Source organism: Helianthus annuus, chromosome 3, assembly GCF_002127325.2.
Source record: "Helianthus annuus cultivar XRQ/B chromosome 3, HanXRQr2.0-SUNRISE, whole genome shotgun sequence".
Taxonomy (NCBI): Eukaryota; Viridiplantae; Streptophyta; class Magnoliopsida; order Asterales; family Asteraceae; genus Helianthus; species Helianthus annuus.
Genome location: NC_035435.2, coordinates 77845734 through 77873171, shown reverse-complemented (window position 1 = coordinate 77873171; position 27438 = coordinate 77845734). Strand labels below are relative to the sequence as shown.

General features: G+C 37.1%; 1 protein-coding gene and 1 long non-coding RNA gene across 7 annotated transcripts; one reads left to right on the top strand and one right to left on the bottom strand.

Annotated features, from left to right (window-relative positions):
- Positions 1-9979: 9979 nt before the first annotated feature.
- On the bottom strand, positions 9980-13758 carry LOC110928982 (WD repeat-containing protein 70). 5 transcript variants are annotated; one of them, XM_022172059.2, is made up of 7 exons: positions 13618-13758; positions 13075-13526; positions 12468-12989; positions 12226-12363; positions 11766-12017; positions 11371-11691; positions 9980-10494 (listed from the first exon to the last, which is right to left on the bottom strand). In XM_022172059.2, exons 2-7 carry the CDS (start codon positions 13405-13407, stop codon positions 10324-10326), a joined length of 1737 nt encoding a protein of 578 aa, XP_022027751.1. In that variant the 5' UTR covers positions 13408-13526; positions 13618-13758; the 3' UTR covers positions 9980-10323. The 5 variants fall into 5 exon arrangements, with proteins under 5 accessions (XP_022027751.1, XP_022027752.1, XP_022027753.1 ...); XM_022172060.2 differs by having other exon boundaries at positions 13075-13516; positions 13618-13756; XM_022172061.2 differs by having other exon boundaries at positions 13075-13492; positions 13618-13717.
- Positions 13759-22915: 9157 nt separating this feature from the next.
- Positions 22916-24935, top strand: LOC110927671. Of its 2 annotated transcripts, XR_002585812.2 has the most exons (4): positions 22916-23103; positions 23188-23287; positions 24334-24387; positions 24694-24935. It is a non-coding gene; the product is annotated as an uncharacterized LOC110927671 (long non-coding RNA). The 2 variants fall into 2 exon arrangements; XR_002585813.2 differs by lacking the exons at positions 22916-23103; positions 23188-23287 and adding an exon at positions 23460-23793.
- The last annotated feature ends 2503 nt before the right edge of the window (positions 24936-27438 follow it).

Here is a 27438-nt window from a genome sequence, read left to right as displayed (position 1 = left end):
ATTTCTGACATACTAGGTATTTATGCATGATGATATATGGGTATTATACCAGGACTTCTGATTTTGCGGGAGCAATAGCCTAGTCCTCGTATAATACGCTGCACTGCTTTAATCTTAAAGCTCACCCTCAGCATAAAAAATGATGAAACATTGAAAAATGCTAATCATGTGCTGTTAAAGAAAAGATCCCCAAACGGGACACACTTAAAGACGAGCCATCATCTCTTTGTCTGAACGGAAGTTCTAACCTGAGCTCTCATGGTCTCGCATTACCCGTTTACAGATATCATTAGTGTACATTCACCTGTAAGACTGAATATAGGAGTCTGGATACGGGAGTATATTCTGAGGTGGTACACGCGAATAAGTTTAAGTGCTTAAAACACTAATCTCGTATCTCAAAACAGTTGAACTTTGTGTTAAAATTTAAGTGGATCAGTATATTGACAATCTATGTGAATCGTTTAGAACTTAAAATGTTTAAAGCTTAACGGTGTTGGTGATTTGTCTCATAAACTGATATGATCCTCTTACACAAATTCACAAAAATATTGTCTGTAAATATTTCTTTACTGCTTTTCATTAAAAACAAAATCCAAAAAGATAGTGTTTTAGCATAAAATTTTGAAAAATCAAAAAGATTTCATTTCATCTTATTTTCGACAACTGATGTTGGAAAGCTGATTTTCAAAGTTTCGAGTGCTGAACATGATGAACAACATGGTTGGGAGAGTGTATTTGAAATGAGAATAAATTTTGAAATGTTTAAATGAAACCAAATCTGAATGTTCCACTTACAAGTGGTAAGCCAAAATTAAAATTGTCATAATATGAAACTTATGTTTTGGGTAGAGGATGTGCAGGTTAGCCAGGTTTCGATTCCGATAGATGTGCAGATTTGAGCCAGGTTCCAGATCATGTTGCTACGGAAAGCAAGGAGACGTTCTGAACCTGTGAAAGTGCTATGTCAGATTGCGATCCCAGAACAACTTAAGGGGGAGTCTGCTAGCAAAGGGGAGTATGAAAATGTAAGAGCCAGTTTCTGATCCTGGATCTTTGTTCAAGACAGAAGCTGATGTTGCTGATGAGTGAGAGAAAAAGGAGATTGAAGATTATTAGATCAACATCCAAGGGGGAGGTTAGCTGCTGATAGAAGAAGAGAAAAGATTGAAGGAAGCTTACAATGTCAGATACTTTGGAAGAAGCACGAAGACTGATCAAGACTGAAGACTTGTCATACAGAAGACACGACACTGAAGACTTCGTCAACATCCAAGGGGGAGTTTGTTGGTACACAATGTCTATCGCCTACGTTATCAGTCTAGGTCGTGTCAGTAGCTTGTAATAGGGTTTAAAGTGTAAAAGTTAACATTGTTTGTGTATGTAAGCCATTTCACACGAAATGGATATTGTAAGGCCATTTCGCACGAAATGGAGTTTGCCATTTCGTACGAAATGGACTGTCCATTCCATACGAAATGGACTGTCTATAAATAGGGGTGTTGGGTTTTCCATTTGTAACGGTTCGGTGAAATCTCTCACGGAGTGCTGTCAAATTCTCTGCATGTATTAACGTCTAATATCAATGGAAAACCAGTTTAAAGTGTATTTCTCTTATTCTACTCACATTCTAACACCGATTCAAGTTTACTAGATTGTTTCCGCCTTTCTAGTGACCTAGATTTGACTCAGACCGACTCATTTAGGTCGTATCTCGATCCTACAAGTGGTATCAGAGCTTGAATCGATATTTCTCTGCTTCTACTCACATTCTAACACCGATTAAAGGTTGCTAGATTGTTTCCGCCTCTCTAGTGACTTAGATTTGACTCAGACCGACTCATTTAGGTCGAATATCGATCCTACAAGTGGTATCAGAGGAAAACCCAACACCCCTATTTATAGGGATTCCATTTCGCATGGAATGGACAGTCCATTTAGTACGAAATGGCAAACTCCATTTCGTGCGAAATGGCCTTATAATATCCATTTCGTGCGAAATGGCTTACATACACAAATAATGTTAACTTTAACACTTTAAACCCTATTACAAGCTACTGACACGACCTAGACTGATGACGTAGGCGATAGACATTGTGTATCAACAACTTACGTTTGCTGTCAGTAACAGGTGTAGCAGTAGTGGCAGTAGTAGAAACACGCGGTGGTAGCGAGCCACGCTCCACCTCCTGGTCTGTGATTTTGTGAGCTAAGCGAATGATCTGAGCTAAGTTGTTGAGGTTCGCTGCAGTAACCAAGCCCTTAACCTGTGGGGCTAATCCTTTGATGTAAAGCTCGATTCTTCGGCGTGGATGTCGTGACAAATTCGGGCACATATTAGCTAATTCATGCGACCGTTTCATGTATGCCTCGATCTCAGACCCCACCATCTTCAGATCATAATACTCGTTCTCCAGTTTCTGCACCTCATCGCGAGGGCAGTACTCCTCCCTCATCAACTCCTTAAAATCGTCCCAAGTGGTCGCATTTGCCATTTCAACACCCAACATCTGGACCTGGGCATTCCACCATGTCAAGGCACCATCCTCGAGGGTGCCCGAAGCATACTTAACTATGTCCCCAGTAGGACAGTTACACATCGCAAACACCGATTCTGCTTTCTCAAACCAACGCAGTAGTCCCACAGCCTCTTCAGTCTCACTGAATGTCTGTGGCTTACAATCCATGAACGTCTTGAACGTACAAGCAGGCGGATTGTTTTGATTCTGGTTCTCTTGCTGACCTAAGGACGAAAGAAAATACGCACACGGGTAAGAGTTGTGTACGCGACACAAGAATAAGGTGTATTTGGCACATATCGTACCAGCTTGATAGGCTGCCAAAGCCTCAGCCACACGGGTGTTGATCAGGTCAGTCAACTCGGCCTGAGTCATAGCAATATGACCACGTGCATGACCTCTTCCGCTCATGATTCTATATAAGAAGAGGAGAAGGGTTAAGAGTCATAAGGTAGGTGTCAACCCCCACAATGACTTCTACGGACTACTAGTTTACACCAAACAACAGAGCGGAACCCCTTTCACACTCGTTAGGCCTCACTGGGACTCACATGCACCCCACATTATTATTATGTGTGCACCCATAATAGTAACGCGATTTGCATGTTTATCTCACCTTCTCCCAACTTATGTTAAAAGGTTCCTCGAATTCGAGTAATAAGACAAAATATCACAACACAGATCATGAAGATTCAAAGGAGTATCACACTATCAATCACATGACGTAGGCTACAACACAAAAACTCATATTGTAGTGTTAAGTGGGCGTTCACATGCAATGTCATTCACAAGTGTTCACTAAATATGATGTGCAATAAGTAAACGAGAGACGGACCTTGCATTCCGGAGCTGAGTGTCATGGTCGCTTTTTGAACTGTTCGGTTATAGTCTGGTTTTATAAAAACGTTTTAAGACCTAGATCACTATAAACAGTGGCTCTGATACCAAACTGTCACACCCCCAAAATACCACATGCGGTAACCCCGCTAGGCGTGTGACGTACCAGGATCTAGCCACCAATCACATTGAACTAACCATAAGATGTTTAACAAAATTCCCATTCATTAAGTAAAACATTCATAAAACATATTCCATGTTAAATAGTATCAGAGGAAGCAAATTATAAAACACTGTTCAAATGTTTTCAAAAACCAATGTATGCGAAATCAGTAAACAAGTCTTGTAAATCCAAGCTACACGACCCATGACTACTCCAGCCATCCAGATAGCAAGTTCCCCATCCAAAGTACCTAACGACCTGCGAGCATGCAACAAGTGTATCAGACAACGCTAGTGAGTTCATAGTTTTACGAAAACGTTAGTTACCAAATGCTTAGTTTAGTTCATTGATTTTAATGTTAATAATACCCCGGATACAATGCGGCTCCAGATTTATTTTGCATGTTCCCCAATGCTCCTATCAAAGCATTGGGCATGACTGAGTCATTAGTTCACAACCGTCCTCTTAGGTACGGGGTGAGGGTGCCAAACCTAGATAGCGCTACCAACTAATACTCCGTTACCTCTCAGGTAACAAACAAGATGGGACTTAAAGGTGATAGGACGAGTGTATTATCCAACATTCCAGATTTTACCCACAAGACGTATTCCTCTCAGGAATACCCATTTGATTTACCTAAAAACCTATCCCTCTCAGGGATACCCAATGATTGTCCCAACCATAGGGACGCATGCTCAAGAGGAATGAACTCACCTTTGATTTGCTCGGTATGTTAAATTACCCGTCCAAGTTGGTCAACCCAAACCCTACCGTGGTTACCAATCAACATTAGTTACATAATCAAACAAGTCACGTATCTTGTACACAGTAAGTCACGTATATCACAAATCACATACCCAGTTCTACACATGTTCACATCTCATGTGATTATTACATAACAACGTACAACAGATGGGTGTTTTAACCACACAAGTCAGGTTTCTTTGTCTTAGTCCAATTTATATCCATCTTTCGTCGAGACTACACGTGACGAAATACCAATCTTTCGTCGTGACTGGGGGTGACGAAATATCATAGAGATTCGTCAAGATCACATAATGACTGTTAGCACGTTTCCAGCAGGGTTAACGGATCAACATCAGTTTCTTTTCAAGTTCTACAAACCCTAACTACTGATCAATCATTGACTACACAAAACATAACAGTTTCCTTAAATCATGCAATTCTAATCAAACCCTAATTATTGAAATACATAAGGATCATCAACACATCTATCGTACCAACCCTAATGGCATGATTAACATTCAAGTGGCCGATCATCAATATGACATTATATACACAAGATTTTACTCATTCAAACAAACTCATCACAACAAGAATTCACATATAATCACGTTAATCCGATTTACAATCTCAGTTTCCGTATCATCTTAACTCCTAACTAATCATCACAAAAGAACACAAATCAATCAGACAGTGACTTACTAACCGTGATATTGGGTATCTTGATAAACCAAGATGGAAAGCTTCGAGGTTAAACAATTATCGCCGCACAGGGAGGAAGGAACAAGAGAGAGTTTTAGGGTTTCTATTTTACGTCTAAGCAGTTACAAGGGTTATACATAATCTAAACAGTTGGGCCGCAAAACAGATTGGGCCGAAGCCCGTTTCCGACCGAACACCTTCCTCGACGAAGAACCCCATTCTTCGTCGGGTTGGTGGTGGCGAAAAACCCAATTCTTCGTCGGGTTGACTAATGGCAAAAAACCTTATATTACATCTTAATCAAACTATGTTTACTTATATTAAACACCACACATATAACAACCAAATATTACACATAAAATGTAAATCATTCACATAACTACACTCGACACCACATGAATCAAATTGTAAAACAGGATTATGAAATCAGTGATGTGTATGGAAAAGACCTTGAAATCTCGGATTGTCACACAAATTTACTCTTATTCTTTTCAATTATGTAATTATCTCTAATAAACTTTAAATTTTTACATTAGTATATATAATGTTAGACATAAAATCGAAAAACATTTTGGATGGCATTAATAACTTATTAACTTAAGACACAATATAATTATATGTATAATGCACACTTTTTAATAAAATAATACCAAACAAAATTACAAATATAAAATCATTGATTTTACTAACAATAACAATGTCTTAATTTTTTTAAAAATAATTCAAAAAATATATAACTAAAAACATATGACATTATAATAAAGTTAACCGATTTATCATCATACAACCTCCCAACTATTCAATTATATTTTTTCGATCTTATATTAACTATATAAATAAAAATTAATATTAAATCTTATCTTGCTTTAGATGTCGAATAGAATACTTCAATTTTTCTAATAAAATATTTTCCTTAAATTTAAATTTTTAATTTAAGATATTTTTAAATAACCAAATTATTTATCACCAAAACCAAATTTTGTATTAATATATTATTTATTTTTATTTTCATTATTTAAAAAAATATTATATCAATTTTATTACATAATTTTAAAACAAATTGTATATAACTTTCAATATTACTTTATATATAAACTTAGATTTATCACAGGTTTTTTAAATATAATTTATATTTTATCACTCAAATGGCTGCTTATTTGCTTCTTGAATAACATGTTTGACCACTGTATCTTCTTTTCAATAATCATCTCTGCAATCACCATATCTATCGCGTACCGAGTATATCCATTAAGTTTTTTTAAATATAATTTTCTTTTTATTTGGTATATAAAATCATATTTATTCAACCCGTGGGATACGTGATGGTATTTTAAGATATATTTTTTGTTATTATTTGGTAAACAATATTACATTTTTTCAACTTGTGTAATACATATGGTTTTAAAGATATATAATTTCTTTATTATTTGATATATAAAATTACATTTATTCAACTCGTACAATATATATGGTTCTTATAGATATAACTTTTTATAATTTAATATATAAAATTACATTTATTCAACTTGTGAAATAAATGAGGTTTTTAAGATATATTGTTTTATTATTTAGTATATAAAATTCATTTATTCAACTCGTGTAACACACGAGGTTATAACCTAGTATCCTTAGATATTAGACTTAGGGGCTGTTTGGTAGCCTCTGAATAATCATTAAGAGGCTACCTCTTAATGGAACCATTAAGAATTTTACCAATGAGAAGGTAGAAAAATGTGACATGTGATGATTTACCATTCAGAGGTTACCTCTTAACCATTCAGACTTGAGGTTACCTCTTATTCATTCAGAGGTTTTAAACCATTAAGAGGTAGCATCTGAATGGTCATTAAGAGGCTACCAAATAGTATTTTGGGCTAATAAGTTGTATATAGTTTATTCAACATTATTATTTTTATTTAATAATTAATTAAATTAGCGGGTTATTCGGTTATCCAAATAAACCGAATAAACCAAATTTAAAAAAATGTGGGATCGGTTTATTCGGTTACAGTCCGGTTTACGGTTTTTTCTGAACACTCCTAACAAGAAAGATAAGACATTAAGGACTGCCAAGTGCCAATGCAATAGAAAAAAAAAAGAACAAAAACAAAACACAAGGATGAATGGACGATAATCATAATTTTGCACAAACCATAGGGAGGATATTGGTTCAAGCGGTTTTTGAAAACCAACACTAGCTCTTAAAAATAATCTAGAACATTTGTTCCTATTAATTATCATGTGGCCCTTGCTTTCTTCAAGTTCAACCTTTTTTTACCAAAGACCGATCTAAACCATACCATCTATGTTTGAATGGAATCTCTGGTCTATTTAACAAACAGGTTTCTTAATTTTGAACTTGGAACATGGTTATCTCTTTGCTAACACCAAGTCCCGGTAACATTGCTTGAAAACATGCATAGTTGGCCCCGACCTGACCGAGACCACCAAAAACCCACACCGTTCCAACCAACCCAGGCTGCTGCCGACTTGACTCACACCGTCCTGACCCGGTCGGGTCAATTTGGTTCGGGTCTTCAACAGAAACTTTTTTCCTTTAAATAACTCCAGCGTAACAAAAGGTTAAACTTAGGTCAATATTGTTAAAGTTTTCCAATACACTATAGAGTTAAATGCCTGGTTGGTCCCTCTGATTTGCAATTTTTGCAGTGTTAGTCCCCAGACTTCAATAATTACATAAATGATCTCAGCGGTTGTAACTTTTAAACTCGGGTGATCCTTATCATTAACCTATGTTAAGTTTTATAGTTAAGTCTATGTTAAAGAGTAAATTGCCATTTTAGTCCCTGAGTTTTGTCCAAATTTGTCATTTTGATCCAAATAGGTTTTTTTTTTTGCATCTGAGTCCCTGACTTTTACATTTTGTTGCCATTTTGATCACTTTGCCTAACTCCATCCAAAAACCCAGTTACTCTTTTCAATTTAAACCTTTTCAGTTGCCATTTTGATCCAATTCTTAAAAAAAACATAAAAATTCTAAAAAATCCAAATAATTCTAAAAAATCCAAAAAATCCGTTTCGACGCGAACCGTTTCGAACACGAACCGTTTTGGCGCGAACCGTTTCGAACACGATCCGTTTCGAGCTGAACCGTTTCGACGCGAACCGTTTCGACCCGTACCGTTTCGAAGCCGAACCGTTTCAAGCCGAACCGTTTCGACCCGTACCGTTTCGAACCGAACCGTGCCGTATCGAACCGTTTCGAGCTAAACGGTACGGTTCGAAACAGTTCGCGTCGAAATGATTCGGTTCGATACGGTACGGGTCGAAACGGTTCGGTTCGAAACGGTTCGCGTCGAAACGGTTCGGTTCGAAACGGTTCGCGTCGAAACGGTACGGTTCGAAACGGTACGGGTCGAAACACTTCGCGTCGAAACGGTTCGCGTCGAAACGGTTCGGCTCGAAACGGTTCGGGTTCGAAACAGTACGGGTCGAAACGGTTCGTGTCGAAACGGTTCGGCTCGAAACGGTTCGGCTCGAAACGGTTCGCGTCGAAACGGTACGGGTCGAAACGGTACGGTTCGAAACGGTTCGCGTCGAAACGGTTCGGTTCAATACGGTACGGGTCGAAACGGTACGGTTCTAAACGGTTCGCATCGAAACGGTACGGTTTGATACGGTACGGGTTCGAAAAGGTTCGCGTCGAAACGGTTCGGTTCGATACGGTACGGGTCGAAACGGTTCGGTTCGAAACGGTACGGGTCGAAACGGTTCGTGCCGAAACATTTAATGATTTTTGGATTTTTTAGAATTTTTTTGATTTTTTAGAATTTTTATGATTTTTTAGATTTTTTTTTATTTTTATATTTTTTAGAATTTTTTATAATTTTTATGATTTTTTAGAATTTTTTGAATTTTTTTTGATTTTTTGGAATTGGATCAAAATGGCAACTGAAAACATTTTTTAAGGAAATCCCCAAAATACCCCTGTTACAAACTGAGTTTTTGGATGGAGTTAAACAAAATGATCAAAATGGCAACAAAATGTAAAAGTCAGGGACCCAGATGCAAAAAAAAAACTATTTGGATCAAAATGGCAAATTTGGACAAAACTCAGGGACTAAAATGGCAATTTACTCCTATGTTAAATGACCAAAGTATCTTTGGTTATTAAAAATTAGTTTAGAGTAAATTACATTTTTGGCCCCTGTGGTTATATCAGTTTTACTATATTAGCCCAAAATAAGATTTTTTAAAACGATATTTAAATCTTTGTGGGTCCACCTCACTTCTTCTTCTACCCAAACCACCACCATCACTACCACCCAACCCCACCACATTCACGATCCACCATCTACACCCCACCGCCTCTACAAACCGCCACCACCACCGTCAGCTTCATCTTCAATGTTCACCTCCGACGAGAAACACCACTACCATGACGATTCACAATTCAAGATTCACCACCATCCGCCTGCTGTCGTCGAAGACATCTTTTCTGGTTGTTTGAACGAGGAACTGAAGGTTAAAGTATTATTATTTCAGCTTGTGGAATTGGCATGGTTTGTTTGATTAGCACTGTAACAAAAGCTTGAAACATGACTCTTGGGTTTTTGCAAATTGGCTGCTGCAAGGGCACCACCACTACCTATTTTGTGTTAATTCTAATGGCAATGGCTGTGCCATTTTCTATTGCAATGGCAATGACAGTAGGGAGTTGTGTTGTTCTTGCGTGTGTGGTTGTGGCCATAAGCGTGGTTTAGAAAAGAAGAAGTGAGATGGGACTCATCAATGACGAAGCTTGACCCGAAGGACGGGGGGTCGAAAACGTATATACCCAAAAATTTCTATAGAACCGGGGGCTACATATATAACACTACTGAGCGAAAAGTTCGAGGGGTCGGGCGCCCCTCCCCGCCCCTTCTATACTTCACCCCTAGGACTCACAAAGATTAAATATAGTTTTAGTTAAATTTTTTTTTTAATAATTAAGGGTACTTTGGTCATTTAACATAGACACATGTGGTTAGTGATGAGGATCAAAAAATACGTAGAAATTAAAAACCACATGAATTTAAATTTGAAACTGTTAAAATGATAGCGAAATATTCAACTTTTAGGATCTCTAGTGATGAATATAATATCAAGATTAGCTGAATTCTCGATATCACTGGTTTTACAATTAGACGAAAATACAAACCCCAGCAGGCTGATTGCCATCCTTCCTTCCTTATACAAGTGTTATATAATCAATCACTGCCAGCCAGCGCCTATATAAGGAGACTAGAGACCTATAGATGGTGTTATCTAAACTTTGTATCTGCTGGCACATTTTGATTTATTTCAAAATAATATCTAACCATAAATAGACACTTACCTAGATAGATAGATGATCGATCACTTGTCTTCTTCGTCCTCAGAATCAGACTTTGCAAAAACAGGTTTAGGTTGAGTATCAGCATAAGCTGGAGCAATGAATTTTGGATCTTTTTCTGCCACGTCAGCATACTTCAATATAGCCTCTCTTGGATCTTCATCCATCCATGTTTCTTTAATCATGCCACCTTGCTGTAATTATAGCAAGCAACTGGGATGTTAGTATTATGTATCATAATCAGATGATCCATCAACTATATCAAAACGCGCAGGCTATTTACACCCCTAAATAATCAGATAACCAAACACCAAATAGATTTATATAATCACTTTCATACGTAAATCCTCGGTTTTAAAAGGCGTGACACTCCGATGCGTTCTGATCCCAAAAATTATATTTGAATTTTAAAAAAGTTAAGAGATATTATCCAAATCTTTTTTTCAATAATTCTGCTGTGATAAACTATTTTACATGCTATTCTGATTCTTTTTTTTTTTTTTTTGGCCGGCAAAACATATTCTGATTGCGATAAAGAATTCTGCAGTATGTCAATTGCTTCCCATTGTTTCATATAAATTATTTTTGATTTAAATCATATATATTTATCATTTTAATTTTGATTCTTATTCTACAGGATATTTTGGAGATTTAAAATGATTGTGCTTTTTTTGCGCTTCTCGCCTAGGCCACAAGCAAGGCCTATGCGCCTTGAGTGCCCCTAGCGCATTTGATAACTACGCGATAAAGTAGTAGAAATTTAAGAAATATTTTACATGTATGTTTTATCAAAAATAGCTAAAAAGCTGTCACTAATCATCTAATACGCTTTCGTGAAACAAAAAAAAACCCTAAGGAGCATCGCTATTTATATTTATCAAAACAAAAAAAATTATAGAAACACCGTTGTTTGTTGCTAAACACCCTATATATGGTCGTATTGCGCTACAGCCGCTATTCACAACTATGATTCACAGCTTTAAGCGCATCACACATTACGAGTGCAATTTTTAACCAAGACCCTTTCATAAAAAACATGTAAAACTAAAAAAAAAAAAAAAAGTGAATACCTTGAGAAGATACTGTGTCAACAAGCTTCCCTTAGTTACACCTACCCTACCACCAAACCCGGGGCCATTCATTGGAGCTTCGGGCTTATGAGACTTGAGTGGATCTTTCAAAATTTTCTCACGTTGACGCTTGCGGCTCGGTTGGTCTCTAAATAACGGAAGTGCATGTGGGTTGTGAATCACAGGCTCAGCCTGGAAATCATCAATAGACTTTTTCCTAGGCGCACGAGCAACACACACCAGAGCACCCCTTGTACTCAGCGTAGGGTCGTATAATATGTGGGTCCCACCTTGGTGTTTATCACCTGCAGTTGCGAAAATCTACAAACATACATAGAGCTGTTTTAGTACAAAACCTCCGACACCAGTAACAATAAACGAGATTTTGTGCAAACCTGATTGAGTTTCGGGTGCCAAGCACACTGCACAACACTGCAAGTGGGTGATATCCCTACTTTTGAAACAACCTCAAGTTTTTGTCTATCAAAAAAGCATAGCAACCCCCCAGTTGTACTATCCCTTTCAACAGACGTTCCTGTTAATATCAGCTGTTCATCTGGACTAAACGCCACATTAGTTTGTGCATAGTGATTGGGAAGTTCCTCAAATGACTTTAGTGACGTTTTCATCTGACGTAAATCCCACACCTATTTATAACACATAAGTAAAAAGGATAAAATACGACCTGCAGGGTATTTATAACACATAACAAGCTTCAACCACAGCCAGAGTTGTAAAAATGCCCATAAAACTACTCAAAAGAATCAGCAGCTCTAGATGGATGGATTGTCATAACATATGAGTAAGGGATGTTTTTGTCTCCCAAAAGCAATTCCAAACTTAAAATTGTTATACCTTTAATGAAGCATCAAAACTTCTGGAGAGTAATATCTGGCCATCGCTAGAAAATTTAAGACCAGATATTTCATCTGAGTGAGCATTGGGTAGATAAATGTCTGGTCGACTTCCCCATCCAGGCTTTATACTCCATATCTATAATAAGTTAGTAATAATATTATTATTTATTTATATATATATATAGATATAGATAGATGATAAAGAAAGAAAGAAAGAAGGAAATAAGAATAATGAATGACCTGTATAGAGCCATCACCAATGGCGCCTGCAAGTGAGTTCCCTTGAGGATCCCAAGCGCAGGTGGTAACAGGAACCCTCCCGGGCCTTGCAAGTTTGGGTTTGATGACCTGCTTTTGAGAAGTGAAGTCATTGACATCCCATATGCGTAACGAACCATCCTCCGAAGAGGTTAAGATGGTCTCTTTAGTTTTTGGATGCCATTCTCCACATGTCAATCCAGTTATGTGGCCTTTGGTATTCTTAAGGTCACGGATATACATATCGCCTTTTATAAACTCTCCGAGTGTGAGTCCATCACGGTCATATATCTTAGCTTGTGCAGAGCCAGTAACACACAAAAATCTGTCAGCACTGGGACTCCAGCTTATACTGCGAACTTGGTGTCCTTCAGAGGGTTCAAGTTGTCTAAATGATTCCAGGCGGGCATTCATTCCTTGAAAATCATACATACGAACTGTGTAATCATAGCTTCCAGAAAGAAGCCTAGATCCAGAATGGTCAATTGCAAGAGCAGAAACAACCTGAACAAAATAAAATGGTTGTTGTTGTTGTTACAACTTGATTGATAATATCAATAATAGATGAGTTCAGTTGTAAAATACCTACCTTGGTGTGGCCTTTTAAAACAATCTCGTTGCTGAGAGGTATACGGTGTAGCTCGTCCCCGTCGCTATCAGAAGCCGCCGAAGGGCGTGGTGGGCCAATGATAGGCTCATCGTCCTCATCCTCATCCTCAGCAGGAGGAGGAGGAGGTCTAGGAGGCCCAATTAACGTATCATCATCATCAGGAGTACTAGGTTTAGGGTTTTGCCGATGCGAATCAGAGGGCTCGGGGGGGCGGCGAGTGGCCTTGTGAATTGATTCGACTGGGGTTTGGGATTTCGATTTCTTGCCGAAGGATGCCGGAAAAAAACCCCTCATTCCTTCATCATCCTCCATTGCTCTGCTCTTCTCTTCTTTCCCAACCAACTCCGCTCCGCTCCTTCCTTCCTTCCTTCCTATAATCTCTTTATTTTATTTCAACCTGAAACCCCTTGTCTCGTGTTATCTGTATTACACTAAATTCGCACAAAATTGCTTAAAAAACAGCAATTGAATCGTAAAACAAACCCTAGAATTGAATCGGAAGGTGTAACACAAAGTAATTACCTGATAGAAGGAGATTGTGAGAGGAGAATTAGGGTTTAGAGAGTGAAAATAGGGATAGCTTTAGGGGGACGTCAGCTTCTCTGGCTAGCTTTTTGAAACAACTTATTAACTTATTTGGTTTTTAAAAAGTCATAAGCTTCAAAATGATATTTGACAATGAAGGTGTATGTGAGAAGAAAAAACCCAAAAGAAACGATGGATTCACATGGAATTGGTCTAGACTGCCAGAGACGGAGGTGGAGTTAAAGGAATGGCAGGATTATAGAGAGACCCTTGATAATGTGTCTCTTAGCAACTCTAAGGATAGATGGGTTTGGATTTAAGACAACCAAGACGGCTTCTCTGTTAAGGTGGTTAAAAAGGCTTTAGTCGACGAAAGGGGAAATAGTCAGCTTCCTAATTTTGATTGGTGTAAGTGGGTCCCTATCAAATGCAACATTGTGGCTTGGAGAGGAAACTTGGATAGACTTGCTACGAGAGTGAATTTAAGAAGAAGGAATGTGGACATTGGTTATGCTATGTGCCCTTTTTGCAACGAATTTGAGGAAACGGTGGAACACCTTTTTACCGCTTGCAAGGTGGCGAGTCGGGTTTGGTCGGAGATAAGTGAGTGGTGTAAAATTCCCCCGATATTTTTTTTCGACTTCAAAGACATTTTGAAATTGCACAGTCATTCGCAAGTTGGAAAAAAGGCTAAAAAAATCATTCAAGGTTTGATTATAATTGCATGTTGGTGTCTATGGAAAGGGAGGAACGAGTTAGTGTTCAAAGATATCAGGCGAAGTACGCAGGAGATTGTTAGGGAGATCAAATCGAGAGGGTTTTCTTGGTATAAAAATAGAACATCTTGTAATTATATTACTTGGGGTGATTGGTCTAAATACCATATGTATATGTTGTAATTTGTTGCCCTTTGCCCGTTTGGGTCGGGGATGCTTGTGTTGTTTGGCCTTTTGTCCTTTTTGGTCGGAGGTGTGTTTTTAATGAAGTTCTCTTTTCAAAAAAAAAAAAACCAAAAAGTCAATAAATCACTCCATACTGAACTTTTCCAAAAAGTCAATAAATTGTTTCAAAAAGCTTAGCTAAACATGCCCTCAGAATTGTTACTTGCTTAGTTTGTGGGTGACCTTATGCTTGTTTTCACATGCTTCCGTTTTTGGCACATGTGGGTGTGCGTGTTTGATTATTAAAAGAAAAAATAAGAGTAAGAATTTAGTTTGGCCTAACTTTTATTTTTTGCTTATGATTATATTTTAAAGTAGTTTATAACTTATTTTCTATCATTTGATAAGCTATTTTTAAGGGTTAGGATTAGCTTATAGCTTATTTTCTATCATTTGCCCTTACACAAATAAGCTTATTCAAATAAACTAAAAAAACCATCTTCAAATAAGCTTCTTTAAATTAGCTTATAAAAGCTAATAAGCATAAGCTTAAAAACCTAAACTAAACACCAAGTTAAGCTTATTTTGTAAAAAAAAAAAAAAAAAAAAAAAAAAAAAAAAAAGCTAAAAAAGCTATAAGCTTTATTAAAAAAGGTAGGCAAAACACCCCCTAATTCTATAATGGGTAAATTACTTTTTGAGTCCAAATTTCTAACTTCATCCACCAAGTTTGTTAACTACAAGGGTAATTTGATCATTTACACACAAAGTACAAGTCTTATATGCACAAGAGTATAAGAAACAAGTCTTTAATCTATCTATACTTTCTATAAAAGGAGAAATCCAAGTGACATAAGAAAAGCTGATGTGTCAGCTAGAGAGCATGTCCAACAAGGTTTTTCTTATGTCATCAACGATGAGGTGGCAACCATAGAAAAGCTAATGTGACATCATAATTCAAAGATCTGCCCCACTTATGGCATTAAACCACTGCCCCACTTTCAATTATGAAACCACTGATGTTCATTTAAGAGTCTCAAACCACTGATGTTTCATTAAAATGGGAGGGTAATTGAAACCTCTGATGTTTATTCAAAATTCAAACCTCTGATCAGATTCAAAATTCAAAATCTTGGCTCCAGATTTAAAATTCAAACCATATCCATATAAGTTCTTTTTAATTTCTCAGAGCTTTTATCAACTCTCAACTCTCTCTCTCTCTCTAAAACTCGCTTTCTCTCTCTAAAATTCATCCCCAATTGTATCTTCTTCAATCGATTTTGTATCATACATGCATTTGAAGCTCCAGTCTTCTCTATCCTCTTTCTTTCTCTCTCTAGGGTTTCAAAAGAGTCGTTTTTCGCTGATCGGAGTGTGTTTGATAACTTAATCATCAGGTAATTTTCGTTTTTAGGGTTTATTATCGGTTAATTTCAATCTATACTTTCTATAATCTTCCTTTGCTAACAGAAACTCTGAATATCTACGCGCAGTCTGAAGAAGATGAATCTGACAAGTCAAAGTCAGAAGTTCATGATGATGAAGCTGATGATGATGACAGAGGAGAGGTATAATTGTATATGTTTATATATAATTGATGTGTGTAAAATACAACATATAAATCACATCAATTAAGGCATAAAACTAACCCATTTTAAGTACTAATGTTGGAAAAAGAGTGTTTTTGTCTTTCTTTTGTATTTTCAGGATGAAATGAGCTCAAATTCACAAAAAAAGCAAAAAGACAACTAATTCTAGCATAAATACAAGAAAAGGAATAAAAGTAGACTGCCCGGACCCTCAACGGCATCCTCCAAGGCAAAGAAGAGAAAGCAGAAGTCTGAACACGCCCCGTGCTCAGCCAGCACGGGGCCGTGCCCAAGAAGCAGCATAAAAGACAAACTTATAGAAGCTTCCATTGCCCACCACGGGGCCGTGTCCAGCGGGCACGGGGGCGTGGTGAAAGTACAACAGGCGCATTAATTGTAATTGCGAATTACAATTAATGAGGAGAGAGAGTGTCAGACGGGCACGGGGGCGTGTCCAACGGACACGGGGCCGTGCCCAGCCTTCTGTTCAGCCTATAAATAGGAGTGCTTGGTCTCATTCCATCTCATCCCTTGGCACACCACCTCTCTCACACTCCATCCACCACCCACCACCACCATAACACCATCATCCACCACCATCATCCATTGTCCATCGTAGAGTGTGTGAGTCGTCTCGGGATCCAAGATTGATCGTAAGAGTTCTTGACAATCAAGGCCATGTTTGCCTAAGTCTCTTACATCACTTGGTGAAGACAAGTGTTTAGTATAATACTTTTTATTTTTAATCTTTTGCACTTTTTATTTGGTTTTGTATTAATGACTTTAATAACTAGTTGCTTATGTTGAAGGTGATATTTCCTTATCGTTTGTCCGTGGTGTCTTGGCATTATTTTACTGTCTATATAAAATAAAAGATTTTCACCATTCATATCTCCACGGTCTATATGGAGGTATGTTGGCTACCTGGTCGGGGGTTAAGGGAACGGTTTGGTAAGGGTCTTGCCCTTGTTCAGCGTTTAGAGGTCCTGCTTGGGACCTGGGTCAAATTTAGTAGGATCTCCTTCAATGCCCATAGGTATTGGATGGCGGGGATCCAAACTCCTTGACCCCCTCATAAGTTAACTACTATTAATACTATAACCCGGCTATTTAGGACTGTATCCTTGCTGACTCAGACTACTTAGCCGAGGGTAACGTCACCGCCGAAAGCGGGGCCTACCACAATTTGCATTAATAACTTAATTCATTATCTTTCAATAATCCGACCCTTTAGGATTGTATCCTTGCTGACTCAAACTACTGGGTTGAGGGTAACGTCGCCTTCAAAAGAGGGGCCTACTACAATAACTAAGATAATCTCTTAAACAAGTGCAAAAGTGCGAAAATAATCAAAGGTTATACTAATACACGTGTCGGATCCAAGTGATTCATCTTGTCTATCTGTTTTTATTTTATTTTATTTTTCAGCATTTAGTTAGTTTTTATTTTCTTAGTTAAAAACATTTTTCTCACTTTTTGATTTGATTAGACGTTGAGGATAAACCGGTATTAAAAGCTCTTGTGTCCTTGGACGACCTCGGTATCTTACCAACACTATACTACGTCCACGATGGGTGCACTTGCCCATATGTGTGTTTAGTGTTAGTAAATATCGTGTTTTATAAATTTAAAACTTGGCTAAAAGTGTAAAAGGGGCTTAAATATACATCAAAAATATAACACACTTCACGCACATCAATAATCTTTGACTTGAACAAATTTATGTAGTTTTGCTTCAATAACAGTCAACGATGATGCAAATTCTCATTCATGTGCTTTGCTTTTCAACACCCATCGAATAAAAATCTATAATTTATAATACCCTTTAACCCCATCAACAAGTTCTCATCTGGTACTACTTTCTTCCGTAGTTTCTTTCCGGAATCTTGAATTTCCAGCAATGGCTGCACCAGTGGAGAGTGATAATTCCGTCGCTTGAACCGGAGTTTCCGTGGTCGTCAGATCCTTTTTCTAAACAATTAATCACAGGGAGATTTTTTTTATTTGATTTGGTTTAATTTTATCATGAAATTTATTTGATTCCAATTGTTTCTTTGATTTTAGTTTGATCGAATAGTTTTTGGTCCTCGAAGGTGAACTTCTGTCGCTTGAACCGGAGTTTCCGTGGTCCTCAGATCCTTTTTCTGAACAGATTAATCACAGGTAGATGTCATGAAATTTGTTTGATTTTGATTATTCTATTGTGTGTGGTTCTTGCATTGCTAATATTTGAAATGATTTTATTTGGTTTCATTAATATAATAATTAGGGCTATTTCTGAGTTAATCTGACTAGGGTTTAGCAAAGTATGTGATTACTAGATTACGATTATTATTTGAAAACTCACATCCATTCATCACCTTCATATATCATTGCTAGATGGTTTAATTAGAATTATGTATATATTTCTTAAATAGTGGATAAGTGTCACGCCCCGCTAAAATTCAGCCCAAACATTCAACATTCTAGAACCTTCCGGGGCCATCCACACGCTTCAAGAGCCGCCTGGAAGACTCCGGAACAGCCCGTATTGCTCCAGCAACATGGATACACTAAGAAGCACAAAATATCAGCCAAGAAAGGGCCTAGAATCTGCTGGAAATGGCTGGATATATCAGCCATAAAATCTGCCAAGGAACATTCTAGAATCTCAATCAATATCATGATATTTAAGTAGGAATTCTCTAGATATCAAATATAGATATTATGTAAAGAGTGTTCTAGATTAAGAACACTCTAGATAGGCAACAATGCACTATAAATAGGGGTCATGGGAGCTCATTTGAAGCATCCCCAAATACTTGTAAACATCTAGCACACTTGTAATCTCTCTTTGTTAATACAAAGCATTTATCTTGTATACTTGTGTTCAAGTATTACAAGCAACCCACTTGCCATCCAACGTTCCCTTTAGCAACTTTCACAACCAAAACCCAACGACATTAAGTCGGCAAGGCTTACTTAGACCGTGATCTAAGGCCGCACGCGAGTTGAATAAGTAACTCTGTGACAAGTGGTATCAGAGCGATGTTTCGATCCATCCAAGATGGCTGATGATAAGACCCAACTTACAACCACGGCTACTGGAGAAGAGACCCGTGGGCGCGATGACACTCGCAAAGAAGGAAGGAAGAATCGAGACATGTCCAAGGACTTGGTCGCAAGCTTAGATAAACGTGTGGAAGACGTGGAGACATCGATAGCTGAATTAAAGTCACAGGTTGAAGAATTCAAGGCTGAAGTCGACATCTTCCAAACAAACACTAATGAGTCGTTGGAATAAGTAGGTGGCGATCTCGGCGAGTTAAGAGAAGACATCAAACTTGCTATGCAGGTCATGCAAGCTGAATTAAAAAAGATGTTTATGAAGGAGCTGGGGCAAGTACAAAGTAATATAGAGAGCAAGTTTGCTGAAAAATTCAATGAGTTGCAAATGGAGCTAAACATTTGCAAACAAGCACTAGCAAACCGAGGCGACACCATCATTTCTTCAAAGCCTGAAGTCCCAAAGCCATCTCCGTTTGTTGGAAAACGGGAGGCGCGAGCCGTTGACGACTTCATCTGGGAGATTGAGCAGTACTTTGAAGCTATAGACATCATTGACGATGGCAAGAAAATCAAGATGGTGACCTTATACTTAAAGGAAACCGCGGCTCTATGGTGGCGGCGAAAACACACCATCAACACTTGGGCTGATTTTGTAAAAGAAATTAAGAAGCAATTTTATCCGAAAAACGTCGAACACGATGCAAAGATTTGGCTACGAAACCTTAGGCAAAAGGGTAGCATCAAAGATTATATCAATGAATTCACTACCCTTGTGCTTGAGATTCCAGACTTGTCGCCCAAGGATGCCCTCATTTACTTTGTCGATGGCTTACAACAATGAGCCAAAACCGAACTTGAACGATGAAATGTTCAAGACTTATCATCGGCAATCTCTGTTGCTGAAAACTTGCACGACCGTAATGAAAATCGTTCGACAAGATCAGCAACTACAGAGATCGGCGATGCAAAAGGTGGGGGAGCAAAACCCACCAACCAAAATCAATATCGGAAGAATGATGACCAGGCATTAACATTATATAACAAAGGAAAATTCGTAAACAAAGGATGCTTCCTTTGCGATGGGCCTCATGATGCACGAGACTGCCCAAAGAAAGCCAGACTAACGACCCTTATAAGGACCGGCGATGATGAACCTGAGGAAACCGAAGAGGTTCGCCTAGGTGCAATGCAACTTAAAGTTTTAAATGCTATGACCGAAATGGAAGGAAAACCATTGGCAATGGCAAATCAAGCTAACCCGACAACAGTCGTGGGCAATTCGAAGGGAAAAGGTCTTCGCTTTGTCAATCTAGAAATTAAAGGAGAAACCTTAGAAGCATTAGTCGATAACGGTGCTAGTCACAACTTTATGTCAACAAACGAGGCGAGAAGACTCGGCTTAAGAATGACAACTCAAGAAAGTTGGATTAAACCCGCTAACGGAGATCCCATAACGATCGAAGGTGTCGCTTGGGGCGTAAAAACCAAAATCGCGACATGGGCAGGCAAGTTACACTTCTCGATTGTTCCAATCGAAGACTACAATATTGTGCTCGGGTTGGATTTCTTTCCAGAACAAAAGGCCATGCCAGCACCATTCATGAACACACTCTACATCATCAAAGGCGATAAAGTACACACTGCACCCTTGAAGTCCAAGAATCGAGGCAAAATATTATCCGCAATACAACTCATGAAGACTCGTGAGGCATACGGGCATCGCAACAAGGACGTTGCGAATTTAGGTGGGGGAGGATGTCACGCCCCGCTAAAATTCAGCCCAAACATTCAACATTCCAGAACCTTCCGGGGCCATCTACACCTTCAAGAGCCGCCTGGAAGACTCCGGAACAGCCCGTATTGTTCCAGCAACATGGATACACTAAGAAGCACAAAATATCAGCCAAGAAGGGCCTAGAATCTGCTGGAAATGGCTGGATATATCAGCCATAAAATCTGCCAAGGAACATTCTAGAATCTCAATCAATATCATGATATTTATGTAGGAATTCTCTAAATATCAAATATAGATATTATGTAAAGAGTGTTCTAGATTAAGAACACTCTAAATAGGCAACAATGCACTATAAATAGGGGTCATGGGAGCTCATTTGAAGCATCCCCAAATACTTGTAAACATCTAGCACACTTGTAATCTCTCTTTGTTAATACAAAGCATTTATCTTGTATACTTGTGTTCAAGTATTATAAGCAACCCACTTGCGATCCAACGTTCCCTTTAGCAACTTTCACAACCAAAACCCAGCGACATTAAGTCGACAAGGCTTACTTAGACCGTGATCTAAGGCCGCACGCGAGTTGAATAAGTAACTCCGTGACATAAGGCAGTTCCGATCCAAGAGAAGTAGAATTATGTGTGTGGCTCTGCTCAGAAAGGTGCTTCAAAGGGGGAAGGAGAACCTCGAGAAGCTGTATGGTTGTTATTGTATTATATGCATGAACAAGTTTCCTTGTGAGTAAACAAGCAAAAAAGAAATGAACTATTAAAAAAAGTATATACCTGATCATCATGTGGTTGTCCAGCAGAAAACGGTATGCACGGGATGTCGTTTACTGGTTGCAATAAGAAGCTGAATGGTTGTTGTCAACAATGACAATTCTACAAAAAATCTTTTGAGATAGACCAAAGTTTTGGAAATTGTCGAAGGCCGATAAAGCCTTCGACTGATTCTGTTTTCAGCATCTATTCTATCAACAAGTGGTTTAGCATATCCTGCAGTTGTAATGAATGGTCAGAAATCTGTAAGAACTTGGAGTCTTGAATGGCTGGTTGTTAACATTTCGTTTTATATTACTGTGAATGCAGAAGCTTTGGAACTACTCAACTGCGAAATTCTTGAAGATGTATACAGGTCATGTAAACAAAACGTATTGTATAACGCCCACTTTCCGAATCCACTGACAATTTCCTGCACTTGAATGTAATTTCATGTTGTGTTTTTTTACTTTGCAGGGAGAGTTTACATGGCTTGACTTCGGTAAGCTTCCGGCACTTGAATCGTTATCGATTAGAGGTGTTCAATGGTGTTGGGATGCGATAAACAAATTGCTTCAACTTGCAATTGAAGTAAAGCATCTTTATATAATTAATGTCACCAATATCTTATTATTATCTAATCAGGATCTCATAAACGTCTGTTTTATGCAATGTTTTAAAAACCGGTAAATACCGGCCGGTTATACCGGTATTACCGTTTCCAGATGTAAATCCGGTACGAAACACCCCGGTAAATTAGTGAAACGGCATAAGGTTTGTACCGGCGGTAAAATCCGGTATACTGGTTTAAAACGTAATACCGGTACCGTCTCAGGGTTATTTTAGTTTGGGTTGTTGCTTATTTTTATTATATATGTTACTTATCTTATGTAATTTTTATATATTATGATTATTCGTAACTAAAAGTTCTTACTTAATATTGTATGAAACGAAAATACTTGATGTATTCAACACTCAAATGACTTAGACATATCGTACACTTTCATTTAAAAGAGGTTGTTGGAAATTGAATGGTTTTCGATTATCTTTTGGATTATTTTTTATTATGAATTTACTTTTGGATCATCTTTTAATATGTAATCATGCATTTTTTGATTAATTTTTGAGTTGATGTTGTAATTTATGAAATTATAGAGTTAGCTAGTCAACCCGATTGAACCGCTCGGTACAACCCGGTTCAACCGGTTGAACCATTTTTTAGCCTAATCCGGTTTGATTTAAAAACCGGTTTTTAAAACATTGGTTTTATGCAGGTCATGTTTGGGCTGTCAAGTAATTGCAAAACCTGAACATTCGATATCCATGGTGCAATGTTTGTCGCTCTATGCCAGAAGAACGGTCTAAAGAATGTGAGTTCGAAAAGCAACGTATTTACTTACTAAAACAAGAATCTTGGTTCAAGAAAATCAAGAATTCATCTTTTTTCTGATTTTTCAGGTGAATCCTGGTAAGTAATACATATGTCATAATTTGTTGAGTTTTTTGATTTTCGAAACTCTAATTTTACTGTTTGAATGTTTTGTGTTCAAAGATTGGGTTGAATTGATTTGATTTTGAAAGAGGATCATGTGGAGGATGATTCACAGCCCGAGATCAGTTCTGTTCCAGATTCATCACCGTCTCCACAACTGGTAAGAAAATGATATTGTTTTGTTGTCACAAGTTCGCGATTTGTGACATAAACTGAATATAATTTGTTGAATATAATTAATGTTATCAATATCTTATTATTATCTAATCAGGATCTCATAAACGTCTGTTTTATGCAGGTCACGTTTTGTAACACCCCAAAATATGCAATTTATTTATATTAATTAAAATGTCTAGTCATGATATATTTAACCAAGTTAAGTATATGTATGTTAGTAACTTGTGTAAAGGAAAGGTTAAATGACAAATAACAATTTAAGTAAATAGGGGGACTAAACTTGTTAAAAGATGGAAGTATTATAAGTGTTAGTAAATAAAAAAGAAAAACATACAAACACCCACTGGAGTTTTGTGGGGATCGACCAGAGCAAGGACCAGGAAGGCCAAAACCCTAAATTCTGCAAATTGGCAAAATTGAAAGGGGAATCAAGGCCAAATCACATGCATGAACTCGAAACCTTAACTATCTAAGCTAGTACAACAAGCAGTAAGTTGAATTTTCTGTTTTGGATGAATTGTAGGAAGTGGGTTTTAACCCAATCATGAAGTTATGTGGAAATTATGTGAAATTGAGAGTTAGGGTTTCATAATGGTTCGAAAATTCTGCTTGATTTCTGATTGATTGAATGATATAAGTGTATTACCCAATTGTTGTGAAGAAATCATAAACCTAATGTTTTGCATGTATGCTTTTAGATGAAAACTTATACATGATCTTGGATAGAGATAGAAAAATTATTAAATTGGTGTAGAATGAAAGAAAGTTATGAACTTGATTGATACTTGTTGGTTTAAAAGGTGAATAAGTAGAGTTATGCTATAAATACTTGTACCTTGTGCTTTGTTGATAATGTGCACATCAAGTGTTTGACAAAATGCCTCAATGAATATGTTAGTCTTATAAGCCATAAAACTTATGTGAATTGAATATGTGTATGAAGCATGAGTAAATTGTATGATGTTTTATCAATCGATATGTGTAAACGAGTATGAAACGTAAATTAAAAGAATGAATGGTTATATGTAGGCGTTAAGGAAGAAAGTTCGAGTCAAGTGAAGCAACAAGGGAATCAAGACCGAGGTACGCTTCTTGTACAATTTATGATTTCTATTATAACAATATGTTTATCTAAACGTGTAATGTTGATCGAGTATGAAAGAGGTATATGTTTGGACCCTTTTATGAATGGGTCGAATGATGTAATTTCCAAAACTAGAAGGAACGGCATGGAGTTCCGTTGGAACCCATTACCGTGCAAGAATGAAAGAACGTAGTAAAGCGCAAGTCGTGAATGTCACATTTGCTTCAAGTACGTAAGTTAGGATCTTGAGTTAAAGAAAGAAAATTTGTTCTAATGAGTTTCTTTTCGATGTTGTGGTCATGTAGGTAAATCTCATGTCTAGCTTTCAAGCCTTGCCCGGATCGAACACACCTCAAGCCCGTCAAGCGTTCCGCATTTTGTAAAAGTTAATGTTTACCATTTGGTCACTTATGTCTATGCTTAGTAGTTAAACCTAGTTTCTAATATGTTTGTCTTTTGGTAAACTTGTCGTAAGTATGTTCATAAACTTAATGGTTTTGTAAGTAAAAACATGGTATGTTTTGACGTATAAATTGTGTCTTTCGAATGGTTGTTTAGTTTTAAATAATATTTGATTATGAAAAACAGGGGACGATTCGTTTTACGAACGGGTCATGCCCAAATTCCGTTAGAAAAATACGTTGTTATTTAATAAATTTAAAAAGAAAATTTTGGACGTTACACGTTTGGGCTGTCAAGTAATTGCAGAACCTGAACTTGATGGACTGCGGTTAGCCTCCCTGCCGCCACTAGAAATTTTGCTGTTGATGGTTTCAAACCAAAGCCACACTAGAAATACTCATTTATAAAAAGACTGTTTTATGTTTTGAAACATCTGTTTGTTGTGAACAGATGTTAGAAAATAAAACAGTGGTTGATACATCTGTTTACTTTAAGTCAACAGATGGATGAAAATAGATGTTTCAAACCACCGTTGGGTTAAACAGTGTTTTGTGGACCTATATAAAGTGAAACCACTGTTTTGGTTTAAAACAGATGTTAGAAACAGTGTTTTGGGTTAAAACATATGTTAGAAAATAAAACAGTGTTTGAAACCACTGTTGGGTTAAAGCAGAGTTTTGAAACCACTTTTAAACTACTAAAAGAGTGGTTTACTCTTTTAAACATAGTTTTGTTAGTTTAAACAGAGTTTTGTTAGTTTTTGTTAGGTTTGTTGGTACTTGATAGTGTTATATTTTGAATTTGTTTATTCATTTTCTTTTGGGTGCAATAATGTGTGTTAATAATATTGTGTAGGTTGAGGTTCAATACTTTCATTACCATGCTTCTTTGACATCAGCAATTGCTTTAAGTGAAACCATGACAATTGACGTATCAGCTACAATAGGTGCTCCGACTTTTGTTATTGGTGTAGAGGATGCTTACGAGACCTCTTCTGGTAAAATAACTAAATACACTGCCGACATCAGCATCAATAAACCCGGCATCAGCATCAGTAGTTTTATTCAAAGACCAGATTGTCCCTGTTTATACCAAGGTGCATTGACTTTTAAAATTCAAGCCATATTATGATGAAATTGATATAAATTTTGTTGCAAATTGAACATTAACATTTTCTGGTTAGAGTATTTACCACTAAGTTTAATGTAATCTTAATTCACATCGATGTTACGAATGATATTAGTCAAACTTGACCTAAGAAAGTCAAATGGATCTCTTTGTGGATTGTTGACCCAAAAACAAGAGAGGAGAAGCCGGTAATAATATTAGTAGATGATGGTATTAGGCCAAACATGAATATGGCTGATCTAGCGAAACTGAAACCATCATTCAAAAAAGACGGTACAACAACAGCAGGTATACATACATTTAATATTTGTACATACAGAGGCGTGTTTAATATAAAATCAATTTGAAAGTAGATAGCTTCGAGAACTACATAAGCACTTATACATTGTTGTGCGCGTAAGATATAGTGGAGTTGTAATGCGGTTACATAACCGCTTTAGATATCATAGTTACAGTAATAGGTATAACTGTTATATGGTTCTCGCAATTCTCTACTTAAATTGGTTCTGTATTTAATATCCTTGTGTCCAACGGTACATATATATATATATATATATATATATATATAGGTAAAGAGTATGGTAAAAATAACCTAATCGTACATTACATACACGACAATATTAGCCATACACGTGTCCTGATTTGTTTTTTCTTAAATAAGGTTAAATCAGGCAATTAATTCAATCATCTGAGGGCAAATCGTCTCTTCATTCAATCAGCGAGCGAGAAGTTCATTACACTAATATCCTGGTAATTATCATTCGAATCAGTTTCAAATTTTTCATAATTCTCAAACTGCAGTTTTCGTTCTTCTGTGTTAGGGTTTCATTCAATTGTTTTTTTTTCGATGGATCAACAGAGCAGCACTGGACGAGCAAATGTTGATGTTGAAGAAAGTCGACCGATCGGTGATCATGCTCAATTATCTGCATATCAGAGAGTTTCCATTGAGGATGTCTTAAATCCGCGACCTGCAAATCCAAATCCAATTGCAAGTTCAAGTGATGTAAACGATTGTTCTAATGGTAATTATGTTAATTCAGATCTATAAATTGTTCGTATATTTTTTTTTGTTTAATCGTACCACTGATTTTACATTGTTGTAACTGTTTTTGAAGTTTGAATGTTGATTATATTTTTGACATGAAAGCAACATGTACAAATTCGCATGTTATGAGTCTTTCAATTTGCATTTGATGTTTATTTTCTTTAAGCATTTCGCATGTTATGGTATAATAAATCGCATATATAAAACAGATTAATCAAAATCATCAACTTCGCATGTTTTTGTTCATACATTTCGCATGTGTTGGTGTTCTTTACGATGAAATTATGCTGTTATTAATATATCGCATGTAACTAGTCCGATAATTCGCATGTTTTTTTGTTTTTCTGATTTGATTCATTTAGATGAAAGGGTTTACACTCCGGAGGTTCAAGCATCAGCTACACCTGTGGTTGGAATGCAATTTATCTCTATTGAACAAGCATATGCGTTTTACCAATCATATGCTAAGTTA

Coding starts and splice junctions, on each gene's coding strand:
- LOC110928982 (XM_022172059.2), bottom strand. CDS start 13,407: ATGGAGGATGATGAAGGAATGAGGGGTTTTTTTCCGGCATCCTTCGGC. Junction 12,990..13,074: donor TTTTAAAAGGCCACACCAAG/GTAGGTATTTTA, acceptor TATTTTGTTCAG/GTTGTTTCTGCTCTTGCAAT. Junction 12,018..12,225: donor GTTTTGATGCTTCATTAAAG/GTATAACAATTT, acceptor TGTTATAAATAG/GTGTGGGATTTACGTCAGAT.